General features: G+C 36.8%; 3 protein-coding genes across 6 annotated transcripts in view; 2 read left to right on the top strand and 1 right to left on the bottom strand.

The window, feature by feature from the left end:
- kcnn2 (potassium calcium-activated channel subfamily N member 2) overlaps positions 1–24,586 on the bottom strand; it is a 259,379-nt gene that overhangs the window by 39,260 nt on the left and 195,533 nt on the right. The window lies entirely within an intron of this gene.
- LOC103023969 (prenylcysteine oxidase 1) overlaps positions 1–24,586 on the top strand; it is a 121,947-nt gene that overhangs the window by 2,353 nt on the left and 95,008 nt on the right. For 2 of the 4 annotated variants that reach the window (XM_022681145.2, XM_022681146.2), the window contains exons 3-7: positions 2,132–2,338; positions 3,877–4,051; positions 4,130–4,341; positions 5,638–5,790; positions 6,422–9,661. In XM_022681145.2, coding sequence (XP_022536866.2) covers positions 2,132–2,338; positions 3,877–4,051; positions 4,130–4,341; positions 5,638–5,790; positions 6,422–7,092 — 1,418 coding nt within the window. In that variant the 3' untranslated portion in view covers positions 7,093–9,661. Of the gene's footprint in view, positions 1–2,131; positions 2,339–3,876; positions 4,052–4,129; positions 4,342–5,637; positions 5,791–6,421; positions 9,662–24,586 lie in introns of those variants that run through there. The other 2 variants (XR_007427331.1, XM_049468329.1) reach the window with 2 other exon arrangements.
- LOC103044269 (prenylcysteine oxidase 1) lies at positions 11,463–23,693 on the top strand. The gene is made up of 7 exons (XM_007257810.4): positions 11,463–11,643; positions 12,670–12,814; positions 13,106–13,312; positions 16,899–17,073; positions 18,472–18,674; positions 19,572–19,718; positions 20,863–23,693. The coding sequence occupies exons 2-7, from the start codon at positions 12,703–12,705 to the stop codon at positions 21,522–21,524; spliced, it is 1,506 nt and encodes a 501-aa protein (XP_007257872.3). The 5' UTR covers positions 11,463–11,643; positions 12,670–12,702; the 3' UTR covers positions 21,525–23,693.

The following is a 24,586-nucleotide window of genomic DNA, read 5'->3' as shown; positions in this document are numbered from 1 at the left end:
CAACCGCCTAGCAACACATTAGCAATCAAAAGTTTAACCAAAAGTTTTACGATTTCAGCATTTAAACAAACGTTTTTAGATTTCAGCGTTTAATCAAACGTTTATAGATTTCAGCGTTTAACCAAATGTTTTTAGATTTCAGCGTTTCACCAAACGTTTTTAGATTTCAGCGTTTAATCAAACGTTTTTAGATTTCAGCGTTTAACCAAATGTTTTTAGATTTTAGCGTTTAATCAAACGTTTTTAGTTTTCAGCATTTTTAGCATTTAGCGTTTAGCCAAAAGTTAACAGCATATCAATGACCCTTCACACTCTTCAGACGGAAAAAGCTTAGCAACCATTTTAACTTTTTAACGTTATTAGTGTTCTTTTCCAAGCCAACTTAAAGTTCGTTCACGGACTGTACCTTTTCTAGTTATTATTATTATTATTATTATTATTATTATTATTATTCCCCACTTTTGTTAAACGCATCTCCTCCTGGGGCTTTCAACGTAGAATCACGAAACTTTCAGGGATCGTGGGACCTATAGTGAATTACGTTGCTTGTGCTTGTGCTTGGAGCGATATATCGTACGGTTTCCGTAAAAACTTCGTAAACGTACGCCCTTTTTTCCATAGACAATGAACTAGAAGATTTATGAACGGCTGTGAACGTCAGAATTTTTGAGATATGAAGACGAAATTCGGATGGTCTATAGAACTTAGTGAGTTCTTTCCGAAAATATGCTTTACGAAACGATACGTCGTACGGATTTCGTACAAATGTCGTACGAAGTTGCCCCATAGAAATGAATGGGGGGCCCAGAGTTCTAACTCACACACGAGCAGCTCTGCGCACGGAACCCCTTCTCTCCCCTGCTCCTCCAGTACTGTGAGTGTATGGAGGAGCTGCTGTATGGAGCAGCTATCAGTCAAAAGTTTGGACACCCCGGCACCCCAGCCAGGTTTTAGCAATCACCTATTAACTGCTTAGCAACCACCTGGAAAACGTTAGCAACTGCCTAGCAACCACTTAGCAACACCTTAGCAACCACCTGGAAAACGTTAGCAACTGCCTAGCAACCACTTAGCAACCACTTTAGAAGCACCTTAGCAACCACCTAGCAACACCTTAGCAACCACCCCAGATACCATAGCAACACCTTAGCAACCACCTAGCAACACCTAAGCAACCCCCCGGATATCATAGCAACACCCTAGCAACCACCTAGTAACCACCTAGCAACACCTTAGCAACCACCCCAGATACCATAGCAACACCTTAGCAACCACCTAGCAACCACCTAGCAACACCTTAGCAACCACCCCAGATACAGTAGCAACACCTTAGCAACCACCTAGCAACACCCTAGCAACCACCTAGCAACACCTTAGCAACCACCCCAGATACCATAGCAACACCTTAGCAACCACCTAGCAACAGGTTAGCAACCACCTAGCAACATCTTAGCAACCACCCCGGATACCATAGCAACACCTTAGCAACAACCTAGCAACACCCTAGCAACCACCTAGCAACACTTTAGCAACCACCTGGTTTAGGTTAGCAACTGCCTAGCAACCAGTTAGCAACAGCTTAGCAACCACCTAGCAACCACCCCAGATATCATAGCAACACCTTAGCAACCACCTAGCAACACCCTAGCAACCACATAGCAACCACCTAGCAACACCTTAGCAACCACCCCGGATACCATAGCAACCACCTGGTATATGTTAGCAACTGCCTAGCAACCAGTTAGCACCAACTTAGCAACCACTTCAGAAATGATAGCAACCGCCTAGCAACACATTAGCAATCAAAAGTTTAACCAAAAGTTTTACGATTTCAGCATTTAAACAAACGTTTTTAGATTTCAGCGTTTAACCAAATGTTTTTAGATTTTAGCGTTTAACCAAACGTTTTTAGATTTCAGCATTTTTAGCATTTAGCGTTTAGCCAAAGGTTAAGAGCATATCAATGACTCTTCACATTCTTCAGACAGAAACAGCTTAGCAACCATTTTAACTTTTTAACGTTATTAGCGTTCTTTTCCAAGCCAACTTAAAGTTCGTTCACTTTGCCTTTTCTAGTTATTATTAATTTTTCTATTCTTTACTGATGGTGTATTCGTTCTGACTCCTGCAGCTGTGATTGGAGGAGGAATCGGAGGAACGTCAGCAGCGTATTTCCTCAGGCAGGAGTTCGGATCGTCGGTGAAGATCGATGTGTTCGAGGCAGGAACTGTAGGAGGACGTCTGGCTACAGAGAACATCAGAGGACAGGATTATGAAAACGGAGGCTCTATTATACATCCGCTCAATTTGCATATGAAGCACTTTGTAGACAGACTAGGTGAGTTTCTCCAGGTATACATATAGATTATATCTCACTGGCATGCAGAAATATTTGGACAGGGTCAGTATCATGCTGTATTTATTAAATTATTATGCTGTATTTATTAAACACATAAAACTAGAAACCAAAATAAATAATAAATAGATACAAAAACACAAGCAAAATTGAACAAAACTATAAAAAATGAACTAACAAAACAGAATTAAGACACACAAGCCTTACCTACAAACACCATGAACACACTGACACAGACAAGAAACACATGGGGAGGATAACAGGAAGGCTGGGCACAGGTGCGAACACTGATGACAAGGCTAAATTGTCATAACCAATATACTCGCAGTTTCTGAGGATGATTACTGAGGGTAATGAACTTATTCCGTACAACATATGTAACTAGTGCTCTTCCTTTCCTGAGGCAGTCCTGATGAGTGCCAGTTTCATTATTATAACATTTTTTATGTTTTTTTGCGGTGACTGCACTTGAGGATACTCTCAAAGTTCTTAAAATCCTTTTTTTTGGATTGACTGACCTTCGTTTTTTCTTAAAGTATTTTTCTTAAAGTGTTTTTTTTTTTTATTAGTTAAGTAGTTCTTGCCATAATCTGGATTAGAACATTACTCAAATGGAGCTATTCACTGTATACCTGTAACTCTACCTCTTCACTACTTTACCACTGATGCTCTCAAACACTTTAATAAGAGGCAAGAAATTCAAGTAATTAACTCTTGATGAGTTCCGCACAGCTGTTAACTGAATGGTAAATTGTGCAAACCTGTCATCTAAGATAGATTTAGTAATTCCATATGTTTTTCTTCATTGTTTGGATGACTTTAGTATTAATTTTAAAATAATGAAAAAACTTCGAGTGTAAGGTGTGTTCAAACGTTTGACTGATATCGATAAATTACGGTAAATTAAACAATTCTAAGGGTTGGTCATATCATATAATTCGTATTTTAATACTGTAGTTGCTTAATAGCTTTAAAATGGGGCTGAAAATCACTATGCGATTTTTTAATATCTGACTTAAATTCAAATAACTAGAATATAAAGGTGATGAGCTGCTGTTCATCAGTATCATCAGCACCATATTCTCCTGAAGTTGTATTTTACCAGCTCTGACTAGGGCTTTTATTCTAGTGGGTGGAGTTTATTTCCAGTCCATTTAAGAAATGAAGATAAACTGTGATGTAACAGTTTTGAGGTTTTGGAATTGGCCTGTTTTGCCAGATCTGTTTTTGTCCAGCTGGATGATTAATCTCATTATTCAACTAAACCAATACAAATCCAGTTTAATAGACCTGTCACAATACTGTAGTTACGTACTCAATGTATTGTACAGTATATTGACATTACCTCAATGATTTTTCTGGACCTTGTTGTTGGACATTATTTTCTTAATAAATAGAGCATTTTAACATTAGTTGAGCTGGTATGCCAAATTTATTTAAGAACATATTTAGAGGATTAAAAAAGCAGGATTATGAAGGTTTTAATGATTGATATATATTAATATTCCTCTCTTCATCAGGTTTGTCAGCGCGCGCTGATGTTTCTTCTAAAGCAGCGATCTTTAATGGGAAGGAGCTGATGTTTGAGGAGAGTGACTGGTTCATCGTGAACTTCCTGCGCATGCTGTGGCGATACGGCTTTAACTCGATCCGCATGCACATGTGGGTAGAGGGAATTCTGGACAAGTTCATGAGGTAAATCCTGCTGCTCTTCTGATTGTATAGGATGGATTAAAATATTATTAACCCCTCAGTTTTTTCTTACCCTAATAGGATTTATCAGTACCAGCAGTTTGGATACTCCTTCTCCAGTGTGGAGCAGCTGCTGCATGCTATGGGTGGAGAAAGCTTCCACGTGCTGCTGAATCAGACGCTGGAGGAGGCCATGCTGGCTGACGGCTTCTCCCAGGTCTTTATTAATGATATTGTGACCCCGATCACGCGGGTTTACTACGGACAGAGCGTTCGTCTCAGTGCTTTCGTGGGTAAGTACTTTACTTATTTGGTTTACTATGAGTTCCAGCTTCAGGAAATATCCAAATGCCCGTCACCAATGTCCTCACTATCCTAATCTCAATCAACATGCCCATGACACATACCATCTCAGTCCCCATCACCCTAACTATCCCAATTTCCATTCATATCACCAATGACCTCACTATTCCTTCCACCACCCATCACCATGCCATTGCCTATCACTATGTCCATTACCTTCTGCATCATCATCCCCATCAACAACACCCTCACCATCCCCATCACTATCCCAATTAACAGCACTCTCAGTATCACCATGTCCATCACCATGCCTTTACACTCACAATCCAAATCAGCCTTAACTGTCCCAATCTTTGCCCCTTTACCATGCCCATTCCAATCAACAGCACTCTCACTATTTCCGTTAGCATGACCATCACCATGACCATCACCATAAACTCATGAGCACAAAAGCACTCTCATTATTTCCGTTAGCATCACCATAAGCATCACCATGAGCTCATGAGCACAACAGCACTATTTCCCTTAGCATCACTGTGAGCATCACCATGAGCTCATGAGCACAACAGCACTCACTATTTCCCTTAGCATCACCATCTCAATTATGCTCACCATCCCAATCACCCTCACTATTATTATCCCATTCACTTTTACTATATCAATCACTTTCACCATGGCACGGTTTAATCTCATTTATACAGTATATCTAACATTTAAAGGGCTGTATCATGTATTCTTGTCTTTCTGATGAATCTTCATCCTCTCTGATCATTCTCTTCTATATTTTCTTGAATCTGTTTTTCCTCTGTTGACCTGGGCTCTACATTTAAATAAAAAGACATAAAAGGTGGCGCCAAGTGGTCCAGCGGTCTAAAGTGCTGCCACTATGAATTAGCAGGAGGATGCAGGTTCGAACCCCCGCTCATGCAGCTTTGCCATCAAGAGAGCAAACTCCTTGAGTGATGTCTGCTGCACAAGGCGTCTGTGAGCTGAAGTATCAGAACCGAGTCTCTGCTCTTTCCTCCGAGCGTTAGTGCTGTGATGCTACTTGGCAATGCTGCATCAACAGCAGTTCAAAAAGAAGCGGTGGCTGGCTTCACATGTATCAGAGGAGGCATGTGTTAGTCTTCACCCTCCTGGTGTTGGGGCATTACTAGTGACAGGGAGAGTCCTGATTGGCTATGTAAATAGGGGAGAAAATGGAAAAAATTGAAATAAAATTATATAAGTTTATATATATATATATATATATATATTATATATTATAAACGTTTATTTATCTGTAGGAGCCGTAGCTCTGGCGAGGGCCGACTCGGGCCTTTGGGCGGTGGATGGAGGTAATAAGAGGGTTTGCTCAGGCCTTCTGTACCACAGCAAAGCTGAACTCATCCAGGCCAGAGTCACTGCCATCAGTACCAGGACGAGGCCGTCTAAAAGCGGTACAGTATTCTAGTGTTTATTAGCCACAATAATTAACTTATTGTAGCACAAAAAGTAAGGAAATGTGTGTTTGGTAGATTATTTCTTTGGTGCTTCTTGGTAACAAATCGACACCTCAAGAACATCGGCAAACACCAAATGAGTTAATGGCTGAATAGAGAAGATGTGGCAGATTTGTTTTCTTTTTTTTGTAAGTAGAAACAGTTGGGGGGTTTAGGGTTGGAGGGAGTGAGATAGAGAAGGGAGTTAAAGGGGAGAAAAAAACAAACAAACAAACAAAAACAAGCAAAGAAACAAAGAGAAAGAAAGAAAAAAAAAGAATATTTATTTTATGATACTCAGCTCTGCTACTCATCCCATAAATTCATGATCCTTCCAAACGTAGCTTCATTTAAAAGAGAAATAAAAAGGCTTTCCTACAGTATAATAATATTTAATGTTACAACAAAGAAATACCAAATCTACCAAACACAAATTTCCTTGTTATTATATATAATAAAATATATGACATGACCTCAGTTGGCTGTAGAATAAAAAAAGTTAATAATGATTGATTATAAATGATTGATTATGAGTGTAAAAATCGTTTTGTCATCTGTTTCTGTGTCTCCGCATCACACCGCTCATCAGGCACTGTAACGAACTTTTACGAAGTGAACTACGTCGGCGACTCTGGCCACGCCCACTCCCTTTATGACATTGTGATCGTAGCCACGCCCCTTCACCAGGGCCTCTCAGACATCAGCTTCTCTGGCTTCTCTCCTCCAATCCCCTCCCACTTCCCCGGCCGGTACCACCAGACCATGGCCACGCTGGTCCTGGGCCGGGTCAACATGTCGTACCTGGGGTCAGATCATAAACCAGCAGATTTTGTGTTTTCTGATATTCTGACCACTGATAACGAGGAGCTGGAGATAATCAGCCTGAGTTCTCTGGACCCGATCAACATTCCCAAGGGCTACCAGCGTCCACCAGCCAGCTCCAGCAAAGTGTGGAAGATCTTCTCCTCGACGCCGCTGTCTGAGGAGCAGCTGGGGGCGATATTTGAGTCTCGGGAGGGGGTCTGGGTCAAGCCCTGGCTTGCGTACCCGTCCTACACCCCCCCTCAGCGCCGCATGCCCCCCTTCATCCTCCACGACCGGCTGTTCTACCTGAACGCCATCGAGTGGGCCGCCAGCAGCATGGAAATGAGCGCCATCGCCGCTCGGAACGTGGCGCTGCTCGCCCACCACCGCTGGCATGGCCAGACTGGCAAAATTGACCAGGAGGACCTGCACACCCGCCTCCGGGGGGAGCTGTAGAGCTCAGTCCTGGAGGATCACAGCACTGTAGAGTTCAGGATTCTACCTCATCATGCATTCAGAGTGGGGGTTTGATGGGAAATTGGTGTTTATTATAGACAAAATTAGACTATGTTCATATATTTGCAGGTAATAATGTAATTTGCATGTAAATGTAAAAAAGAAATAAAATAAAAAAGCATATTTTTATTAAAATATAAGTGCTCTAAAGTCCCTAAGAGCTCTAAGCCCCCTAATTAGACTTACTAATAACTACAAGTTACTTTACATGGTGGCACTATAATCAAATGAATAGGCTTAATAAACCTGCAGTGAAGAATATTGTTTGTTAAACTTTTGTTTCAGTATCATAGAGAATTGTCTTGGGATATACAGCTCTGGACAAATTAAGAGGCCACTTCAGTTTCTGAATCAGTTTCTCTGATTTTGCTATTTATAGGTTTATGTTTGAGTAAAATGAACTTTGTTGTTTTATTCTATAAACTACAGACAACATTTCTCCCAAATTACAAATAAAAATATTGTCACTTAGAGCGTTTATTTGCAGAGAATGAGAAATGGCTGAAATAACGATGCAGAAAAAAAAGATGCAGAGCTTTTAGACCTCAAGTAATGCAAAGAAAACAAGTTCATTTTCTTAAAGTTTTCAGAAATCAATATTTGGTGGAATAACCCTGGTTTTTAATCACAGTTTTCATGCATCTTGGCATCATGTTCTCCTCCACCAGTCTTGCACACTGCTTTTGGAAAACTTTATGCCTTTACTCCTGGTGCAAAAATTCAAGCAGTTCAGTTTGGTTTGATGGCTTTTGATCATCCGTCTTCCTCTTGATTATATTCCAGAGGTTTTCAATTTGGCCAAATCAAAGAAGCTCATTATTTTTAAGTGCTCTCTTATTTTTTTCAGAGCAGAAACAGCTCCCTCTAATTAAAATACTGTTCTTAAAATACTGTGATCTAATTGAAAACTGTAGATATTAGATTCAAACATATATGTCTCATATGACCAAAAATATTTGCTCAGTTTTTACCTGCTGTCTGAACATAGCCTGTTTTTCTCTGATTTTCTTTACAGCAGTGGTAGTGAATGGTAGAGCTAAAACACCAATAAAGTAATTTTAATTTTAATTTGAATGGGTAAATTATTAATTAATAGTTTTTATGCTAATACTAATCAGGGTCTTTAGGTTTTAAAAGCTTTCTGTGAGCCGTTGTTGATTTACAGTTGATTAGTCCATTGTTTTTCTGTGTAACCACCAGTTTTTTTTTTATAATATGTGAAACTGTGAGCACTGCAGCAGAGTTAGTTTCAGAAGCAAGTAATTAAGCAATAATTAAAATATCTCATTCCAAACACCCCAAGTGGGTTGAGAAATATATGCCAATATATGCCAATAATCACTCATTAGCATATTGATTTTCTTCTATAATAATATCCACCATTCATAATCAGCAACATTTCAACATTTTCAATGTTTCAAACTTTTTTCTTTTGCTTATTAATTAGAGAAGAAATGATGACCTGGTGGCGACACGTTCTTTTAACCTCTGAGTGGTCCAGCAGCCCAAAGATTGGTTTAAATTAGTTTAAATGCTGGGTCATGCTGCTTCTCCATCAGCAGCCAGAGTCAGAGAGAGAGTACTGTAGGTCATGCTGTTTCTCTCTGGGTGGGTACAGAAGGAGGCGCTCTCTCCACTCGTCACTTTCATTCATTGTGATGCTTTGTGGTGCTGGTGTCTGTTAGCTGATATTTCAGAGCTTTATTATGACTTTATTATTGATTTTAAATCAGTTAAATATAGTTTCAATATGCAAACGCCAACAAAAAGGTGTAAAGAAGCTTAGCTTTGTGCCTTTTGTGAAGACTAGCAATAATTAGAAATGTGAGAAAGCAACTAGAAAGACCAAAGATTGTTCTGTTAAATTTTTCATTCCACCTTAAATGGTGCAGCACTTCTTTGGAACTGCTGAACTATTTAAGGTGGAATGAATTGGGACATCTGTGTCTGAAATGTAAGAAATGCTACCAGTTTTGTCTAAATCAAAATTCAGTAATCTAGGCTTCTGTTTTATTGGGTTTAATTGTGGACACAGCTAAATGCTTATACTCTTGGTAATATTGGCAATATATATTTTTTTGTTTTATTCAAATACAGAGACAGAGCAAGTCATCAAGTCTGCATTTCAGAGAATTCAAACAAGAGGATAACTGTGATTTATATTTTATTGTTGTACTAAATCAATTTAATATAATTAATAAAGGTATATATTTATTTGCCACGAAATTTGATATCTGTTTAGGGACCAGAGAATTTAGATTTGGAGCTGGTGTAAGTATCGGTTGGCTTGGAGATTTGAGATCATGATAAAAGTTCAGCGTAAAATTGCACAAGTAATCAGGTGTTGTGAGTAAAAGCAATGAGATTTAAACTCATATTGTAGGTGATCTGTTGTCACTGTGTTTATATTTTTGTGGATAAATGTGATTTGTACTAATTTTGCAAGGAAATGTCTCCTAAGACTAACTGTTGTTTACATGCAATAATAAAACTATAATGTTTGATTTTTTTTTGACTGAGTAACTGAACTACAGTGGAAATATAAAATATATATCCCAATCTCATTCAATTTCATTCAGAAACTATACTTTAGTAAAAATACAGGCACTGTATTACAATATAAGTTGATTAAAAGTGCTGAAACTGAACTAAAGTAAAAGTATGAATATTGTATCACAATCTAACTCAACTAAAAGAGCTAAAACTGAACTAAAGTAAAAGTATGGGTTCTGTATCACAATTTAACTCAACTACGAGAGTAAAAACTGTTATAGTATACTATAGAAAGTATGAGTACTGATTCATAATCATATTTCAATTAAAAGAGCTACACCTGTACTATAGTGAAAGTTTAGGTACTGTATCACAATCTAACTCAACTAAAATAGTAAAAACTACTACAATGAAAGTATGGGTACTATATTATAATATAACTCAATTTAAAGAGCTAAAAATGTACTATACTGAAATTTAGGGTACCATATCACAATCTAACTCAACTAAGGTAGTGAAAACTGTACTATAGTATGCTATACTGTAGAAATAATGAGTACTGAATCATAATCATAACTCAGTTAAAAGAGCTAAAACTTTACTATAGTGAAAGTATGGGTACTATGTCACAATCTAACTCAACTAAAGTAGTAAAAACTACTATAATAAGTATGAGTACTGCATAATTATGATAACTCAATTAAAAGGGCTGAAACTGTACTATAGTGAAAGTATGGGTACTGTGTCACAATCTAACTCAACTAGCATAGTAAAACTGTAATATAGTGAAATTATGGGTACTATATCACAATATAACTCAATTAATAGAGATGAAACTGTACTATAGAAAAAAGTAAGTGTACTGTATTACAGCTAACTCAACTAGAACTGTAAAAATGATAATTTTGAAAGTATTCAATATAGTAGTACTAAAACTGGGAAACTGTACTTTTTGCATTTGTTTGTAATTATGTATGTTTGTATGTAAGTAATATGTACAGCTGTACAATCTCAGTTTTTTTTAAATAATTAACTGATATAAAGAAACAGCCCAGTTTCTATAATTTTATTGGTTCCTCTGGATCTCCTCATTAGGTGACCTTTCACCTGAATTACTCTGAACTATATGGACTTCAGCCAGTAGTAATAAAGGGTAAATATTCTTATATTTTATTAATTTATTAAAATATCTTTATTTTATTAATTTTAAACTCTATATTTGTCTACAGTGTGGAACAGTACTAAGAATAGGGTTTTTTAAGGTGAAGGACAGATTATCTTCAACACTTGGTGGCAGCAGCATCTCTGTCAAAGACAAAGTGGTTATACACTATAACAGATATGATGATAATTTAGTTTACATTACATTATTATATAGTTAACTTATGTATTTGTATTAAATTGGTGTTGTTACTCAAAAATCTTGTATATGACAGTTTTACAGTAGAAGGGAATATAACTATAAGGAATTAAATGTAAAAAAAAACTGGCAGATTGAAATTATATAAAAAATTCAAAAATACAAGTACAGGACGTTACATGACAGTGACAAAATGCACATATTAAAAATTAATATATGTAAATATATTTGTAAAAAAAATGAAAATGTTTAAATATGGCCTCAAAATGTTATTTTTATTAATGTACTGCAATTGTTTTAAATTATTTTAAAGATGGATATATGATATGGCCCTAAAATAGTCTGGACCATGCACCAGTATAACAGTGTAGAATTTAAATAAAGAAATACAAAATAAAAAAGAGAAATAAAAGTCTGATCTTTGGACCTTTATTTTGATGTGTAGTGTTTATAATGCTGTTGCTGCAGGATTCACACTGCTGTTTTACACAGAGGGTGGAACTTTCTCAGATCAGAGTCTCACTTTGCATTAAATACAGCTTATATTAGTGTGTGTTACAGTCAGGGGGGTTAAAGTAACACACTCAGTGTGTGCAGGTGTGTGTGTGTGCATTGGCAGGTGTGTGCTATTTTTGCAGGTAAGTTCTATATTTTTGTATTATTTGCAGGTCCTTATTTTAAGTCTTCTAAGGAACTATTGTAGATTTTAAAGGTGAATGCCACATTCTCTTCAATACTTGGTGGTGGTTGCATCTTTTTTAAATTATTATTTTTTTTAATGTCCAGCATAGGGCTGCACATAAATTATGTTTAAATATTTATATTGCAGTATAAAATTAACATAAAAAGATTTGTTTTGCCAGTTTTGTGTCTTTTCTATTGTTCAAATCAATATCTGAATTATTGTTATAATTTTAATATTTTAAATTTTATATTTTTTGCAATTCACACCAAGTTTATTACCTAGATCTGCATTTAATTTGGCTTTCACTCCATGACAGTTATGATCATATAGGCTACTTACTAAATGTGTTTCTTATAAAACATCACTGCCATGCAGAAACCTTGTATCTGTGAAATAGGTTTTTTTTCAAGAAATAGGAGTGTGTTATATTTATAAGAAAAATAAACTTCATAACATAATATTGCAATGTTCTTAAAAGCAGTCTATGTTGTATTAGTTTTGCTATTTACTTTATTTATGTATAATTGTTTGTTTGCAGTTTATACGCTGTACTGTAGTTCTGTAGTAAATGTTTATTTTTGTTTTTTTTAATTTTATTAATTTGTAATACTATTATTATTATATATAAATTAGGGCCATATTGCTCACCCCCTACTGTGAATGGAAGTAATTTTGGAGCATTTCTATTGGCCCATTCATCTTTAAATTCTGATACAATATACGTATCTGATAGATCCCAGATTTACATTATGATAAAAAAATTAAAAGGCAAAAACTATGTTTTCGCATGACAGCTGTAATATACATCAGAACTATTATGACCGAGGCATGTGATGTCCTTACAATATTTGGAAACAGTCTAGTTTACTGTATATTCATTTATTAATTTATGGGTTCATTTTAGGTTAGCTTGTTGTAAATTAATCACATCATGTGACCTTTGGCCTGGATCTAATTCTCTTGTGTTGTTGTGTTGTAGGTGTCTGTATCTGTGAAGAACTTAATATCCGAGATGTTCCTGAGATATCTGTCAGTCAGAGCTCTTCTCCTGCTCCTCGGGATCTGTCTGATTGGTCCTCGGGGTCTCGCCTCGGCTGCCGAGACTAAAGAGCCTACGAAAATAGGTAAAAACAATAATCTATACGTATGCATCAGTGGCGTGCAGTTATTATAGTGGGTACCCCTTCTGCAACATCGCTCTGTGTTTCACCGCTGTCAGGGACACATTGTTTAGACCAATCAGCTCTCCCTCCCGTCCCAACCCTAAACCCATACATCACCCAGTGCCCCTGCAGGTAGATTTGACTGCAGATCCAAAATTGATTTGCTTTTTTAAAATTTTTAAAAATGTATAAATTTTTTTACTAACCTTCATTAACTCTTTACTGACGGTGTTTCCGCTCTGACTCCTGCAGCCGTGATTGGAGGAGGAATCGGAGGATCAGCTGCAGCGTATTTCCTCAGGCAGGAGTTTGGAGCGTCGGTGAAGATCGATGTGTTTGAGGCGGGAACTGTAGGAGGACGTACGGCGACTGAAAACGTGAAGGGACAGGATTATGAAATAGGAGCTGCTGTTATTCATCCGCTTAATCTGCATCTAAAGCACTTCGTAGAAACACTAGGTGAGTTTCTCTATTCAAACATTTTACTAGTAATAATAATAATAGATAATATCCACTAATATCCAGAAATCTCGGGAGGGGATGAGTCGGAATATATACGATATATATATACGATATATATATATATATATATATATATATATATATATATATATATATATATATATATACATATATGTATATATACATCATACCTGTCAAGTTTTAGATTTAAAAATAAGGGACATTTTCCTCTGTCCACTCCCACCAGCCCAACGAAGGTTCAGTATCCCTTACATTTTAAGACAGGTTTAAAAAAATCTAAAATAACCACATGTGAAACACTTACAGACTACAATTAGATTATCAGAATCTGAAATGTTGTGGACATTCCTACATATGTCATTCTTTTAATACAGCCAAATTAAAACCCCTTTTCTAGATATTTAAAAAAAGGTTAAGATTTCATGTCTTTTTTGGCATAATGCACTCTTTTATATGATATATTTTTTTTATTTAATGGATTTAAAATTGAACAAAAGGTGCACAAATTCTGCAAAATGACTGTTGGTGACCTAAAAATAGTATCATGAGCTTTTACTAAAAGGACATGGACCAGATATATTCCATCAGTAAAAGAGTCACAAACTTTATTTTTTTTATTTTAAGAGGTTTAATCTGTGTGTTTTATTTCGGAGACGAGTATTTTTAAGCAGCTATCAGAAAAATCTCATCATAGTTTCCATTAACCTACCGTTACCTTTCTTTTAGAAAAATCGCTGTATATCCAGATATGTTTTAACATCAGCTGCTCCGACGAGCTGCCTGAACTCACAGCGACGGGGGGCTTACATACGCTGACCCTCCTTTGCAAGCTGATTGGCTGTTTCTCCTGAAAGGCGGGACTTTCTCCTTGAACCGGCTCCACGATTGGTTAAGAGACACAGAGCGGTCAGTGCCCTGTCTCCTCAATAATATATGTTTTTTTATTTTAATATAATACGGGACATTTACGGGAAAATAATAATACGGGAGGACGGCGGGAAAAAGGAGTAAAATACGGTAGTTTCCCGGCCAAAACGGGAGACTTGACAGGTATGATATACATATGTTGCAATAAATGCTTTTTAATGTTTAAATCAATATCAGAAATTCAGAATAAGCTGCATGAAGAGGAGTTTCTTTTGTACTTTGTACTTTTCACTTTTTATTTGCCATAGCAACCCCTTTTTGTAACAACTGTCTAGCAACACCAAAGCGATATCATAGTAACCACCTTTTGTATTCTCATTTGCTGGTGTATGCTTTTTTTTTAGGTAAGTAATATTTTTTAGATTATTTGGAGGTCCTTAATTTTAGTTTTTTTAGTGAATGCCAAATTATTTTTAAAACTTGGTGGTGGTTGCATCTCTTTTAAGACCTTTAAGAAGTTGTTTTTAATGTTCAACATAGGGCTGCACAATATTTCTGTAGAAATATGAACAGCTCTGAGAAAAAAACAAGCGAGTTTCTTTGTTTTTACCAAATTGAAAATTGGAATATAATCAAGAGGAAGATGGATGATCACAAGCCATCAAACCAAACTGAACTGCTTGAATATTTGCACCAGGAGCAAAGGCATAAAGTTTTCCAAAAGCAGTGTGTAAGACTGGTGGAGGAGAACATGGTGCCAAGATGCATGAAAATTGTCATTAAAAAACAGGGTTATTTCACCAAATATTGATTTCTGAACTCCTAAAACTTTATGAATATGAACTTGTTTTATTTGCATTATTTGAGGTCTGAAAGCTCTGCATCTTTTTTTTTGTTATTTCAGCCATTTCTCATTTTCTGCAAATAAATGCTCTAAATGACAGTATTTTTATTTGGAATTTGGGAGAAATGGTGTCTGTTGTTTATAGAATAAAACAGCAATGTTCATTTTACTCAAACATAAACCTATAAATAGCAAAATCAGAGAAACAAATTCAGAAACTGAAATGGTCTCTTGAATGTTTCCAGAGCTGTATATATTGAAAACCTGGAATATGTCAGCAACGACTTAGCATGCATGTTGTTAGTTTTTATTTTTGTTCAGGTCTGTGGTCACATTTTTGTACACAGACATGATTCAGGTCCTGGATCATTCAGAACCCAACAGAAGCTGGTCTGCAGTAGAGGCCGGCTGCAGGCAGTGTGCAACCAGACTACCAATGAGGATCTCAGGGCACTGTTCCAAAAATCTCCCGTGTCCTTAAAGAGAGGTCAACATGTGCACCAGACCTTCCAGTAGTTCCAGAACACTTATCTAAAGGGACCTGAAGGCAACAGTGTGCACTTTTAACCCTACGACCAATAACCAGACAGTGTGTCCAAATACTCCTGGAGTTGGTTGTGCACTCTAGATTAATGACTGTGCTGTGTAGCTGCCATGTTTTATTTGGACTGGTGCTATTTAAAGAACATAGGCCTGAAATTCCATTTCTCTCTCTCTCTGTCTCTCTCTCTGTCTCTCTCTCTGTCTGTCTGTCTCTCCTTCTTTTTCTCTCTCTGTCTCTCTCTCTCTTTGTCTCTCTCTTTCTGTCTGTCTGTCTGTCTCTCTCTCTTTCTCTCTCTCTCTCGCTATCTGTCATCTCTTAAAGAGGACATATTCTACCTCTTTTTACACAAGTTAAAATACTGTATGTTCTATACAAAACATGTTTATGAAGTTCTTTACAAAAAAAAAAAAATCACTCTCACCAGGTCTATTCTTACCAGGTTTAGTCTCTTTCTGAAGGAGCCATTTAAAGGCTCTGTCACTTTTACGCAAATAAGCTGTTGCTTACTTTTAAAACATGCATTGTGGCGCAGCCTCTATTCAGAGTGGATGAATCTGGTTATTTTTCTCTTTTATCTCCATATTCGCAGTAGCTGTTGTATGAGCACCATTAGCAGCACCATGGTTTCTCAGGTAGCTTTAAGCTGTTATGGACAGAATGACCCTGGACCAACCAGACACACTGTTTTTACAATGAATATACAGCTCTGTAAAAAAAAATGAGAGACCACTTAAAAATGCTGGGTTTTCTTTGATTTTACCAAATTGAAAACCTCTGGAATATAATCAAGAGGAAGATGGATGATCACAAGCCATCAAACCAAGCTGAACTGCTTGAATTTTGCACCAGGAGTAAAGGCATAAAGTTATCCAAAAGCAGTGTGTGAGACTGGTGGAGGAGAACATCATGCCAAGATGCATGAAAACTGTGATTAAAAACCAGGGGTATTCCGCCAAATATTGATTTCTGAAAGCTCTGCATCTTTTTTGTTGTTTCAGTCATTTCTCATTTTCTGCAAATAAATGCTCTAAATGACGATATTTATTTTATTTGTAATTTGGGAGAAATGTTGTCTGTAGTTTATAGAATAAAACAACAATGTTCATTTTACTCAAACATAAACCTATAAACAGCAAAATCAGAGAAACTGATTCAGAAACTGAAGGAAAGTTAGCATTAGAAGCACATTGATGTCAGTTATTATAATATTTTACCCTTTCCACTCTCAGAAACAAAATATTACGAATAGTTGCATTAATGTATTGTATGTGGTTTTAATGGGTGTATTGATGTCTTTTCTTCTTCAGGTTTGTCTCCACGAGCCGAGGTTAAGACTAAAATGGCCATTTTTAATGGAAAGGAGCTGACGTTTGAGGAGAGTGACTGGTTCATCGTAAACTTCATCCGCATGTTGTGGCGATACGGCTTTAACTCCTATCGAAAATTTGGCTGGGTAGAGGGAATTCTGGGAAAGTTCATGAGGTAAAACCAGCTGCTGTAGACCTTTTTCCACAGTTCTGTGCTGGTTAATGCGGAAGTATACTTTAAATAATAAGTTTTCAGTTTTGTTGTAATTAATAGCAGGCTACTGTTTGTTTATAAATACACCAATAATTTAGTTAAACACCTTCAGCAGAGTTTGTGGATTTGTTGCCACCATTTCTTTATGCCAGACTTGGACTAGACTAAATAAATATAAAACCCCCAGCATACAAATGTAGTTTTAATACATAGTTATTCAAAACATGTTCATAAAGTTCTTTACACAAAATCACTTTCATCAGCTCTGTTCTCACCAGTTTCAGTTCCATTTAGAATGAGACGTTTAAGAGCTCTGTCACTTTTATGCAAATAAGCTGTTGTTGGCCACACATCCCATGTTTACCCTAAGTATTTACCGCATGCTATTGTTGGCTTGTGCTAAACAGCAAAAATCAGTAGGTAGAGGAATCAGGAGTAGGTACAGATCCCTCCCTCAGAAGAAGTCTACTGGCTAATCCTGCTGTGTAGTGTCAGAGGTTCTCAACCAAAAGTCACCAAAATTGTGATTCTTCAACTGATCTAAAAGATTAGGGGTGGAGCCAGGGTTGTTCTGTGCAGATTTCCTTATTGTGACATCACAATAAGGGAGGGGCATCCAAACGGCTCATAGAAGCAAATGATTCCTGACACCAAACTCTTTCAGCTGATTCACTTTTTCAGAAAACGGATGGATGGATTTTTTGGTGATTGGAGTGTGGTGTTTATTATAGGGTAGAGAGACTCAAGTGGAAATACAAAAACACACCAAAAGTTTTGCAGAAAATATCCCTTTTAACAGGGCTGTTGCCAGACGTAAATAACGTTATAATGAATACCATCGGATCAGTAAAGCAATGGTTCAAAGCACACTATAACCACCATCTTTACTAAAATGTTATGTTATGTTGTTTGACCAAGACAAGGCAAAATGTGCAGCACCTCGTTTTTCTTTTTTACAGCTTGCAACAAATATACAAATATAACCATATAAAACTCAGTTCAGTTAAATAAACTTAAGATAAGTAAGGACATGTAAAAATAATAAAATATTGTCAAACATAAAGGATAGGTTGAAAGTTTGGTGTTTAGTGTACAACTGTTGTGCATGGATACTGCTGAACATGTTCCAGTCTGGTTATATTCTTCTCAAGGGGGATTCTGATAACAATGTTGTTAGTTGTTTATTTCCTGCATTGACGTTTACAGAATTTAAAGGGGCGCTCACACAGTTTGACAGTGCATTCAGATCATAACCAGTCGTTGCCTGGGGGCTCTGGCCCTATAAGCAATTGCTTGCTTTGCCTGTCCCATTGCAGTGGGCTTGACCTTTAACCCTGGTCCTCTCTTTCTCTCTGGCAGTGTTTATCAGTATCAGAAGTTTGGGTACGCTTTCTCCAGTGTGGAGCAGCTGCTGCGTTCTGTGGACGCTGAGCGGTTTCTGAATCAGACGCTGGAGGAAGCCATGAGGGCTGACGGATTCTCACAGGCTTTTATTAACGACATCGTGACCCCGAACACGCGGACCAACTTCGGCCTGAACGCAGCACTCAACGCCTTCGTGGGTCAGTCTCAAATATCCAAATTCATTCAGCCCCTCCAAATTCATTCAGCCCCTCCCCCTCCTCCCTATCCGTCTGTGTGCAAATATTTACACACAGCAGTTTAATTCAGTCACCTTCATAATTCTGTAGGTATTTTAATTAGGTTATTAATTTTATATTTACAGCACTGGTCTGACTCTTTTATCTAGAATTGGGCTGTTTATTGGCAAGAAGTGATGCAGTAAGTAAGGTAATGTACAGGGGAGCACAGTAATTTATTGTGGTGACGGACAGTTCTGATGGAAACAGGAGAGTTGAGGTGCACATTGAATTCTGTCGTGATTTGGGTTCAGCCGTGGTTTTATGTTTTTTGGATACAATCTGGGTTAGCCCCCAAACATCCCTTTCAGACAGCTTCCTCTTACAGCGTCCACAGTTAATCCTGTTGGATGTGGTTGGTCCTTCTTAGTGGTATGCTGACATTACCCTGGATACTGTGGCTCTTGATACATCACAAAGACTTGTCGTGGTCACAGATGCACCAGCAAGATGTGCACCAACAATGTGGTGTGTTTAGGTTTATGCCTGTGTGAAACTAAACCAAATAGAGTGAGAAAACGCACAAATAAATGAACTCATTAACTGATTGAGATCAGAGAAACGAAATACAGGTGTGAAAACCCCTTAAGCAAATAATGTGGGGTTGATGCTGCACTTGGTCTGCAGGTCTAAGAATGAGGTCAGCTGACCACCTGATTATACTGAATATAGACCAGGTTATTCCTGGTGTAGTCTTCAATATTAAATTTACAATGTAAAAAAATCATAAAAAGAAAGAAAACACACTGAATGAGAAGAGGTTTTGATTGGTGCTGTATGTAGAAGTGTGGAAGTGATTGAGTTGTTTGTGTTCTGTAGGTGTGGTATCTCTGGCTGATGGTACCTCTGGTTTGTGGTCGGTGGAAGGAGGTAATAAGCGTATGAGCGCTGGACTCCTGCAGCTCTGCAAAGCTGAAATCATCCAGGGACGAGTGACTGGGATTACTTTAAAAACGTCCAAAAGCGGTATCTATCTATCTATCTATCTATCTATCTATCTATCTATCTATCTATCTATCTATCTATCTATCTATCTATCTATCTATCTATCTATCTATCTCTCTCTCTCTCTCTCTCTCTCTCTCTCTCTGTATGTCTGTCTGTCTGTCTGTCTATCTAAAACATGCATGATGTAAAGCATTAATGAAAGCATCCCTACTGTTGGGGGTTCAGAAGGTAGATTGCTTTGGATTAAATCTCATAACTAACCCTCACTACCCCTCCCTCTCTTACTCTTTCCCTTTTTCTCACGCACACACACACACACACATTCACAGTGGCTGCTTGTTTCCTCTGTAAAATATATATATTTCTCAGCACAGATAATAATTTAAAAAGCCTCAAAACCATCCTGTGATACTATAATAAACCAAAAAGTCAACACCACCACAATACACCAGTCAAACACCAGTCGAAAGTTTTTTTTCGGTATTGTAAATGAATATTGAAGTGATACAGACTATGAAGGAACACATAAGGAATCATATAGCAACTTAAAAGTGTTAAACAAACCAAAATACTCTCTGAAGAAGCATTTAGGTGCTCTTATCTGGGGAGATGTTTGTTAACTTCCAGTTTCTGAGGCTGGTAACCTGTACAACAGAGAAAACTCTTGCTCTTCCTTTTCTTGGGCAGTCCTGATTAGTGCCAGTTTCGTCATAATAATGTATTTGATGGGCTATGCGGCGACTGCACTTGAAGATACCTTCAAAGTTATTTTTGGATTGACCCATCTTTCATCTTTTCTTATTTACTGTATTCCAACTCTACCTCTTCTTTTTAACACAACTGATGCCCCCAAACACTTTATTAAAAGGCAGAAAATTAACTCAAGTAATTAACTCTTGATGAGTTCAGCACAGCTCTTAACTGAAAGCCTGAATTCCAGGTGACTCTACCTTATAAAGCTGACTGAAAAAAATGCAAGAGGTGCTACTTATATTTGAAGAATGTAAAATATAAAACATGTTCTGGTTTGTTTAAGCCTTTTTTTGTTTAGTGAATAATTCCATATATTTTTATTTATAGTTCGGATGAATTTAGAATTAATCTACAGTGCAGAACATTAATAAAGTGAATGCAGTAATGCTGTCTGTTTTTTTGTTCACAGCTAGCCAATATGAAGTGAACTACTCCGTTGACTCAGGCCCCTCCCGCTCCCTTTATGACATCGTGATCATAGCCACGCCCCTTCACAAGGGCCTCTCTGACATCAGCTTCTCCGGCTTCTCTCCTCCAATCCCCTCCCACTTCTCCGGAGACTTCCAACAGATCGTGAACACTCTGGTCTTGGGTCGACTCAACATGTCTTACCTGGGGACGGATCAGAGAGCCGCCGACTTCCTCGTTTCTGATATTCTGACCACTGATAATAAAGCCCTGCCCTTCAACAGCTTAGCCACCGTGGCCCCGGTCAAGATCCCGCAGGGATACGCTCACCCACCAGCCAGTGCCAACAAAGTGTGGAAGATGTTCTCGGCTCAGCCGCTGTCTGAGGAGCAGCTGGGGGAGATGTTCGAGTCGCAGGAGGGCGTGTGGGTGAAGCGCTGGCTGGCGTATCCGTCCTACACCCCACCCAACCACCGCACGCCTCCGTTCAACCTCCACGATCATCTTTACTACGTTAACGCCATCGAGTGGGCCGCCAGCTGCATGGAAATGAGCGCCCTCTCTGCCCGGAACGCAGCACTGCTGGCGTATAATCGCTGGCACGGCCACGCCCACAAAATTGACCAGGAGGACCTGGAAACTCGTCTCCGCACAGAGCTGTAGAGTTTTCTTCCTAAAAAAAGCCATAATTCTACATAATTCAGAAATGATGTTGTAATCGAGTAAAACTGGCCAATTTTAATTGATTTACAGTGGAGTGAATGGTGTCGCCCTTTAACAAACATCACGCCAACAGGGCAATAGTGTTATGCAAGAACTTGACGATATATAATATATAATATCACGATATACAGCTCTGGAAAAATTAAGAGACCACTATAATTTTGCTATTTATAGGTTTATGTTTGAGTAAAATAAACATTGTTGTTTTATTTATAAACTACAGACAACATTTCTCCCAAATTCCAAACAAAAATATTGTTATTTGGAGCATTTATTTTGCAGAAAATTAGTTAATATTCATAAAGTTTAAAGAGTTCAGAAATCATCAATATTTGGTGGAATAACACTGTTTTTTAATCACAGTTTTCATGCATCTTGGCATCATGCTCTCCTCCACCAGTCTTACACACTGCTTTTGGATAACTTTATGCCTTTGCTCCTGGTGCAAATGTTTTTTTAAGCAGTTCAGTTTGGTTTGATGGCTTGAGATCCTACATCTTCCTCTTGATTATATTCCAGAGATTTTCAATTTGGTAAAATCAAACAAACTCATAATTGGTAAATAAATAAAGTGGTCTCTTAATTTTTTTCCAAGGCTGTATATCGTATATAAAAATGAATTGTCATTCTTTATATCAAATTTTAGGAAAAAACACCATATTTACAGTTCCAGCCAAAATCCCGTGCAACAGAGGGAACTCTTGCTCTTTCTTTCCTGAGGTGGTTCTGATGAGTGCCAGTTTCATCATTATATTGTTTTTGATGGTCTTTGCCGTGACTTCACTTGAGGATACTTCTTAAAATTCTTCTTTAAAGAATTAATTTTTTTTTTTTTTTTACACTAATAATATCCTGGATATTCTTAAAAAAGCATATTGTTGATTCAATAAAATATCAGTACATTGCCCAGCTCTGACACCAAACTTTACATCTAAACTGATAATTAAAATCAATACTGTTTTTGTAGTAGAGACAAGTATACTTCAAACTACAGTTTTTAAATATTTTGCTACACTCCTGAATTAAAACACAAGTAATAGCCTTATTTTATCTACTATCCAAACCCTCCAGTGATCTTACATGTGCCTTCTGGGTTTTATATGGTACGTTTATAATGATAAAATTGTGTCAAATCTGAAAAGAAAAAAAAATTCTCTGGGAACTATTTTGCTGCACACAGTCCTTAATGTATCCCTCCGCCTTTAATGTTTTTTAGAACCACTAACTGTATTAAAAACACGCAAAATCTTGGGGTTGTGAGCAGCTAAGCACATTCAAATCACAAATACTATATTTTATTTTGAGTTTGAAAAAGTTGACTTTTATATTTTGATGCTTTGAACCTTTAGAAGCAGCTATATCACCTTATACAGAAAATCTAGCGTCTATTTTTTAGATTGGATGTAATAAATATATTTTTGTGTTTAAAACAGAGCCACCTGTACCTTTATTAATCAAAAATCCATAAAATACATCTGATACCTTACAGTACAGGGAGTTTAAGATTTGAGGATACATTTAGTAGGTTAATTTACTTTACTTTAGTACTTGTGCTACAGATTTTCACCCGTCCTTCAGAGAACTTTAATTACTTTTCATATTTTATTTTTGTCAAAACTTGTAACAAATTACTTGTTTCAAACTTAAAGGGAAAGGATTTAATATAACAAATAATTTTAGTTTATACATTTTGTCCTGCTAAATGTGATGAGTAGGTACTGTTGTGATTGTTCAGTTTTTGCGCCCTCTGCTGTTATGTATTATTCAATTAATAAGTGTTGTTTAAGAGTATATTCTTTAGACTTGGTTTAGAGATTTAAACGGATGTTACTTATTAATTAGTGTACACATTGCATAAACAGTCATATATTATTGAATTTATTGATTTGTAATAAGCACTGAGGCTTAAAAATGACACTTGATCTTTTTTGAGTGTGAGCTGTTGTCACTGGTATGAATTGCACTGTAGTAACGTAGAAAATCATTATTTGTGTGAACAACAAATGTGATTTGTAATAATTTGGATCAGACAAACAATTTTGACAATTATTAGTTGTTTACTGTTGTTCAGATTCAATAATAAAACACTAATGTAATTGTATAAAAAAACGTTTGTTTTCTTTTTATCTAACCTAATTAAAAAAGCAGAAACTACTATAGTAAAATTATGAGTACTGCATCACAATACAACTCAGTTATAAGAGTATAAACTGTTAGACAGTGGACATATAAGTACTGTATCACAATCTAACTTGAATAAAAAAATCATAAATACTATTACTATAGTGAACATATGGGTAGTATATCACAATCTAACTCATTTAATAGAGCAGAAAATGTAATATAGCAAAGGTATGGGTACTGTATTCTAATCTAACTTAATTAATAACCTGGAAACTGTACTATAGTAAAAGTGTGGGTACTATATTACATTCTAACTCAATTAAAAGAGAAGAAACTATACTATAGTGAAAGTATGGGTACTATATCACAATCTAACTCAACCAAAATAGCAGAAACTGTACTATAGTAAACGTATGGGCACTGCATTTCACTCTAACTCATTTAAAAGAGCAGAAACTGTACTAAAGTGAAAATATGGTTACTGTATTCCAATATAACTCAATTAAAAGAGCAAAAACTGTACTATATTAAATGTATTAGTACTGTATCACAATCTAACTCAATTAAAGGATACACTAAAGGATATACTATAGTGAAAGTATGGGTGCTGTGTCACAATCTAATGAATAAAAAATCATAAATACTCTGCTATAGTGATCATATGGGTATTATATCACAATCTAACTCAGTTAATAGAGCAGAACCTGTACTATATGTTCTACAGACAACATTTCTCCCAAATTCCAAATACAAATATTGTCATTTGGAGCATTTCTTGGCAGAAAATGAGAAATGGCTGAAATAACAATAAAAAGATGCAGAGCTTTCAGACCTCAAATAATACAAAGAAAAGATGTTCATATTCATAAGGTTTTAAG

Source organism: Astyanax mexicanus, chromosome 20, assembly GCF_023375975.1.
Source record: "Astyanax mexicanus isolate ESR-SI-001 chromosome 20, AstMex3_surface, whole genome shotgun sequence".
NCBI lineage: Eukaryota > Metazoa > Chordata > Actinopteri > Characiformes > Acestrorhamphidae > Astyanax > Astyanax mexicanus.
Note: the sequence above shows the minus strand (reverse complement) of the source record. Positions and strands in the feature narration are given on the sequence as shown.

Coding starts and splice junctions, on each gene's coding strand:
- LOC103044269 (XM_007257810.4), top strand. CDS start 12,703: ATGTTCCTGAGATATCTGTCAGTCAGAGCTCTTCTCCTGCTCCTCGGG. Junction 12,815..13,105: donor TAAAGAGCCTACGAAAATAG/GTAAAAACAATA, acceptor TGACTCCTGCAG/CCGTGATTGGAGGAGGAATC. Junction 13,313..16,898: donor GCACTTCGTAGAAACACTAG/GTGAGTTTCTCT, acceptor TTTCTTCTTCAG/GTTTGTCTCCACGAGCCGAG.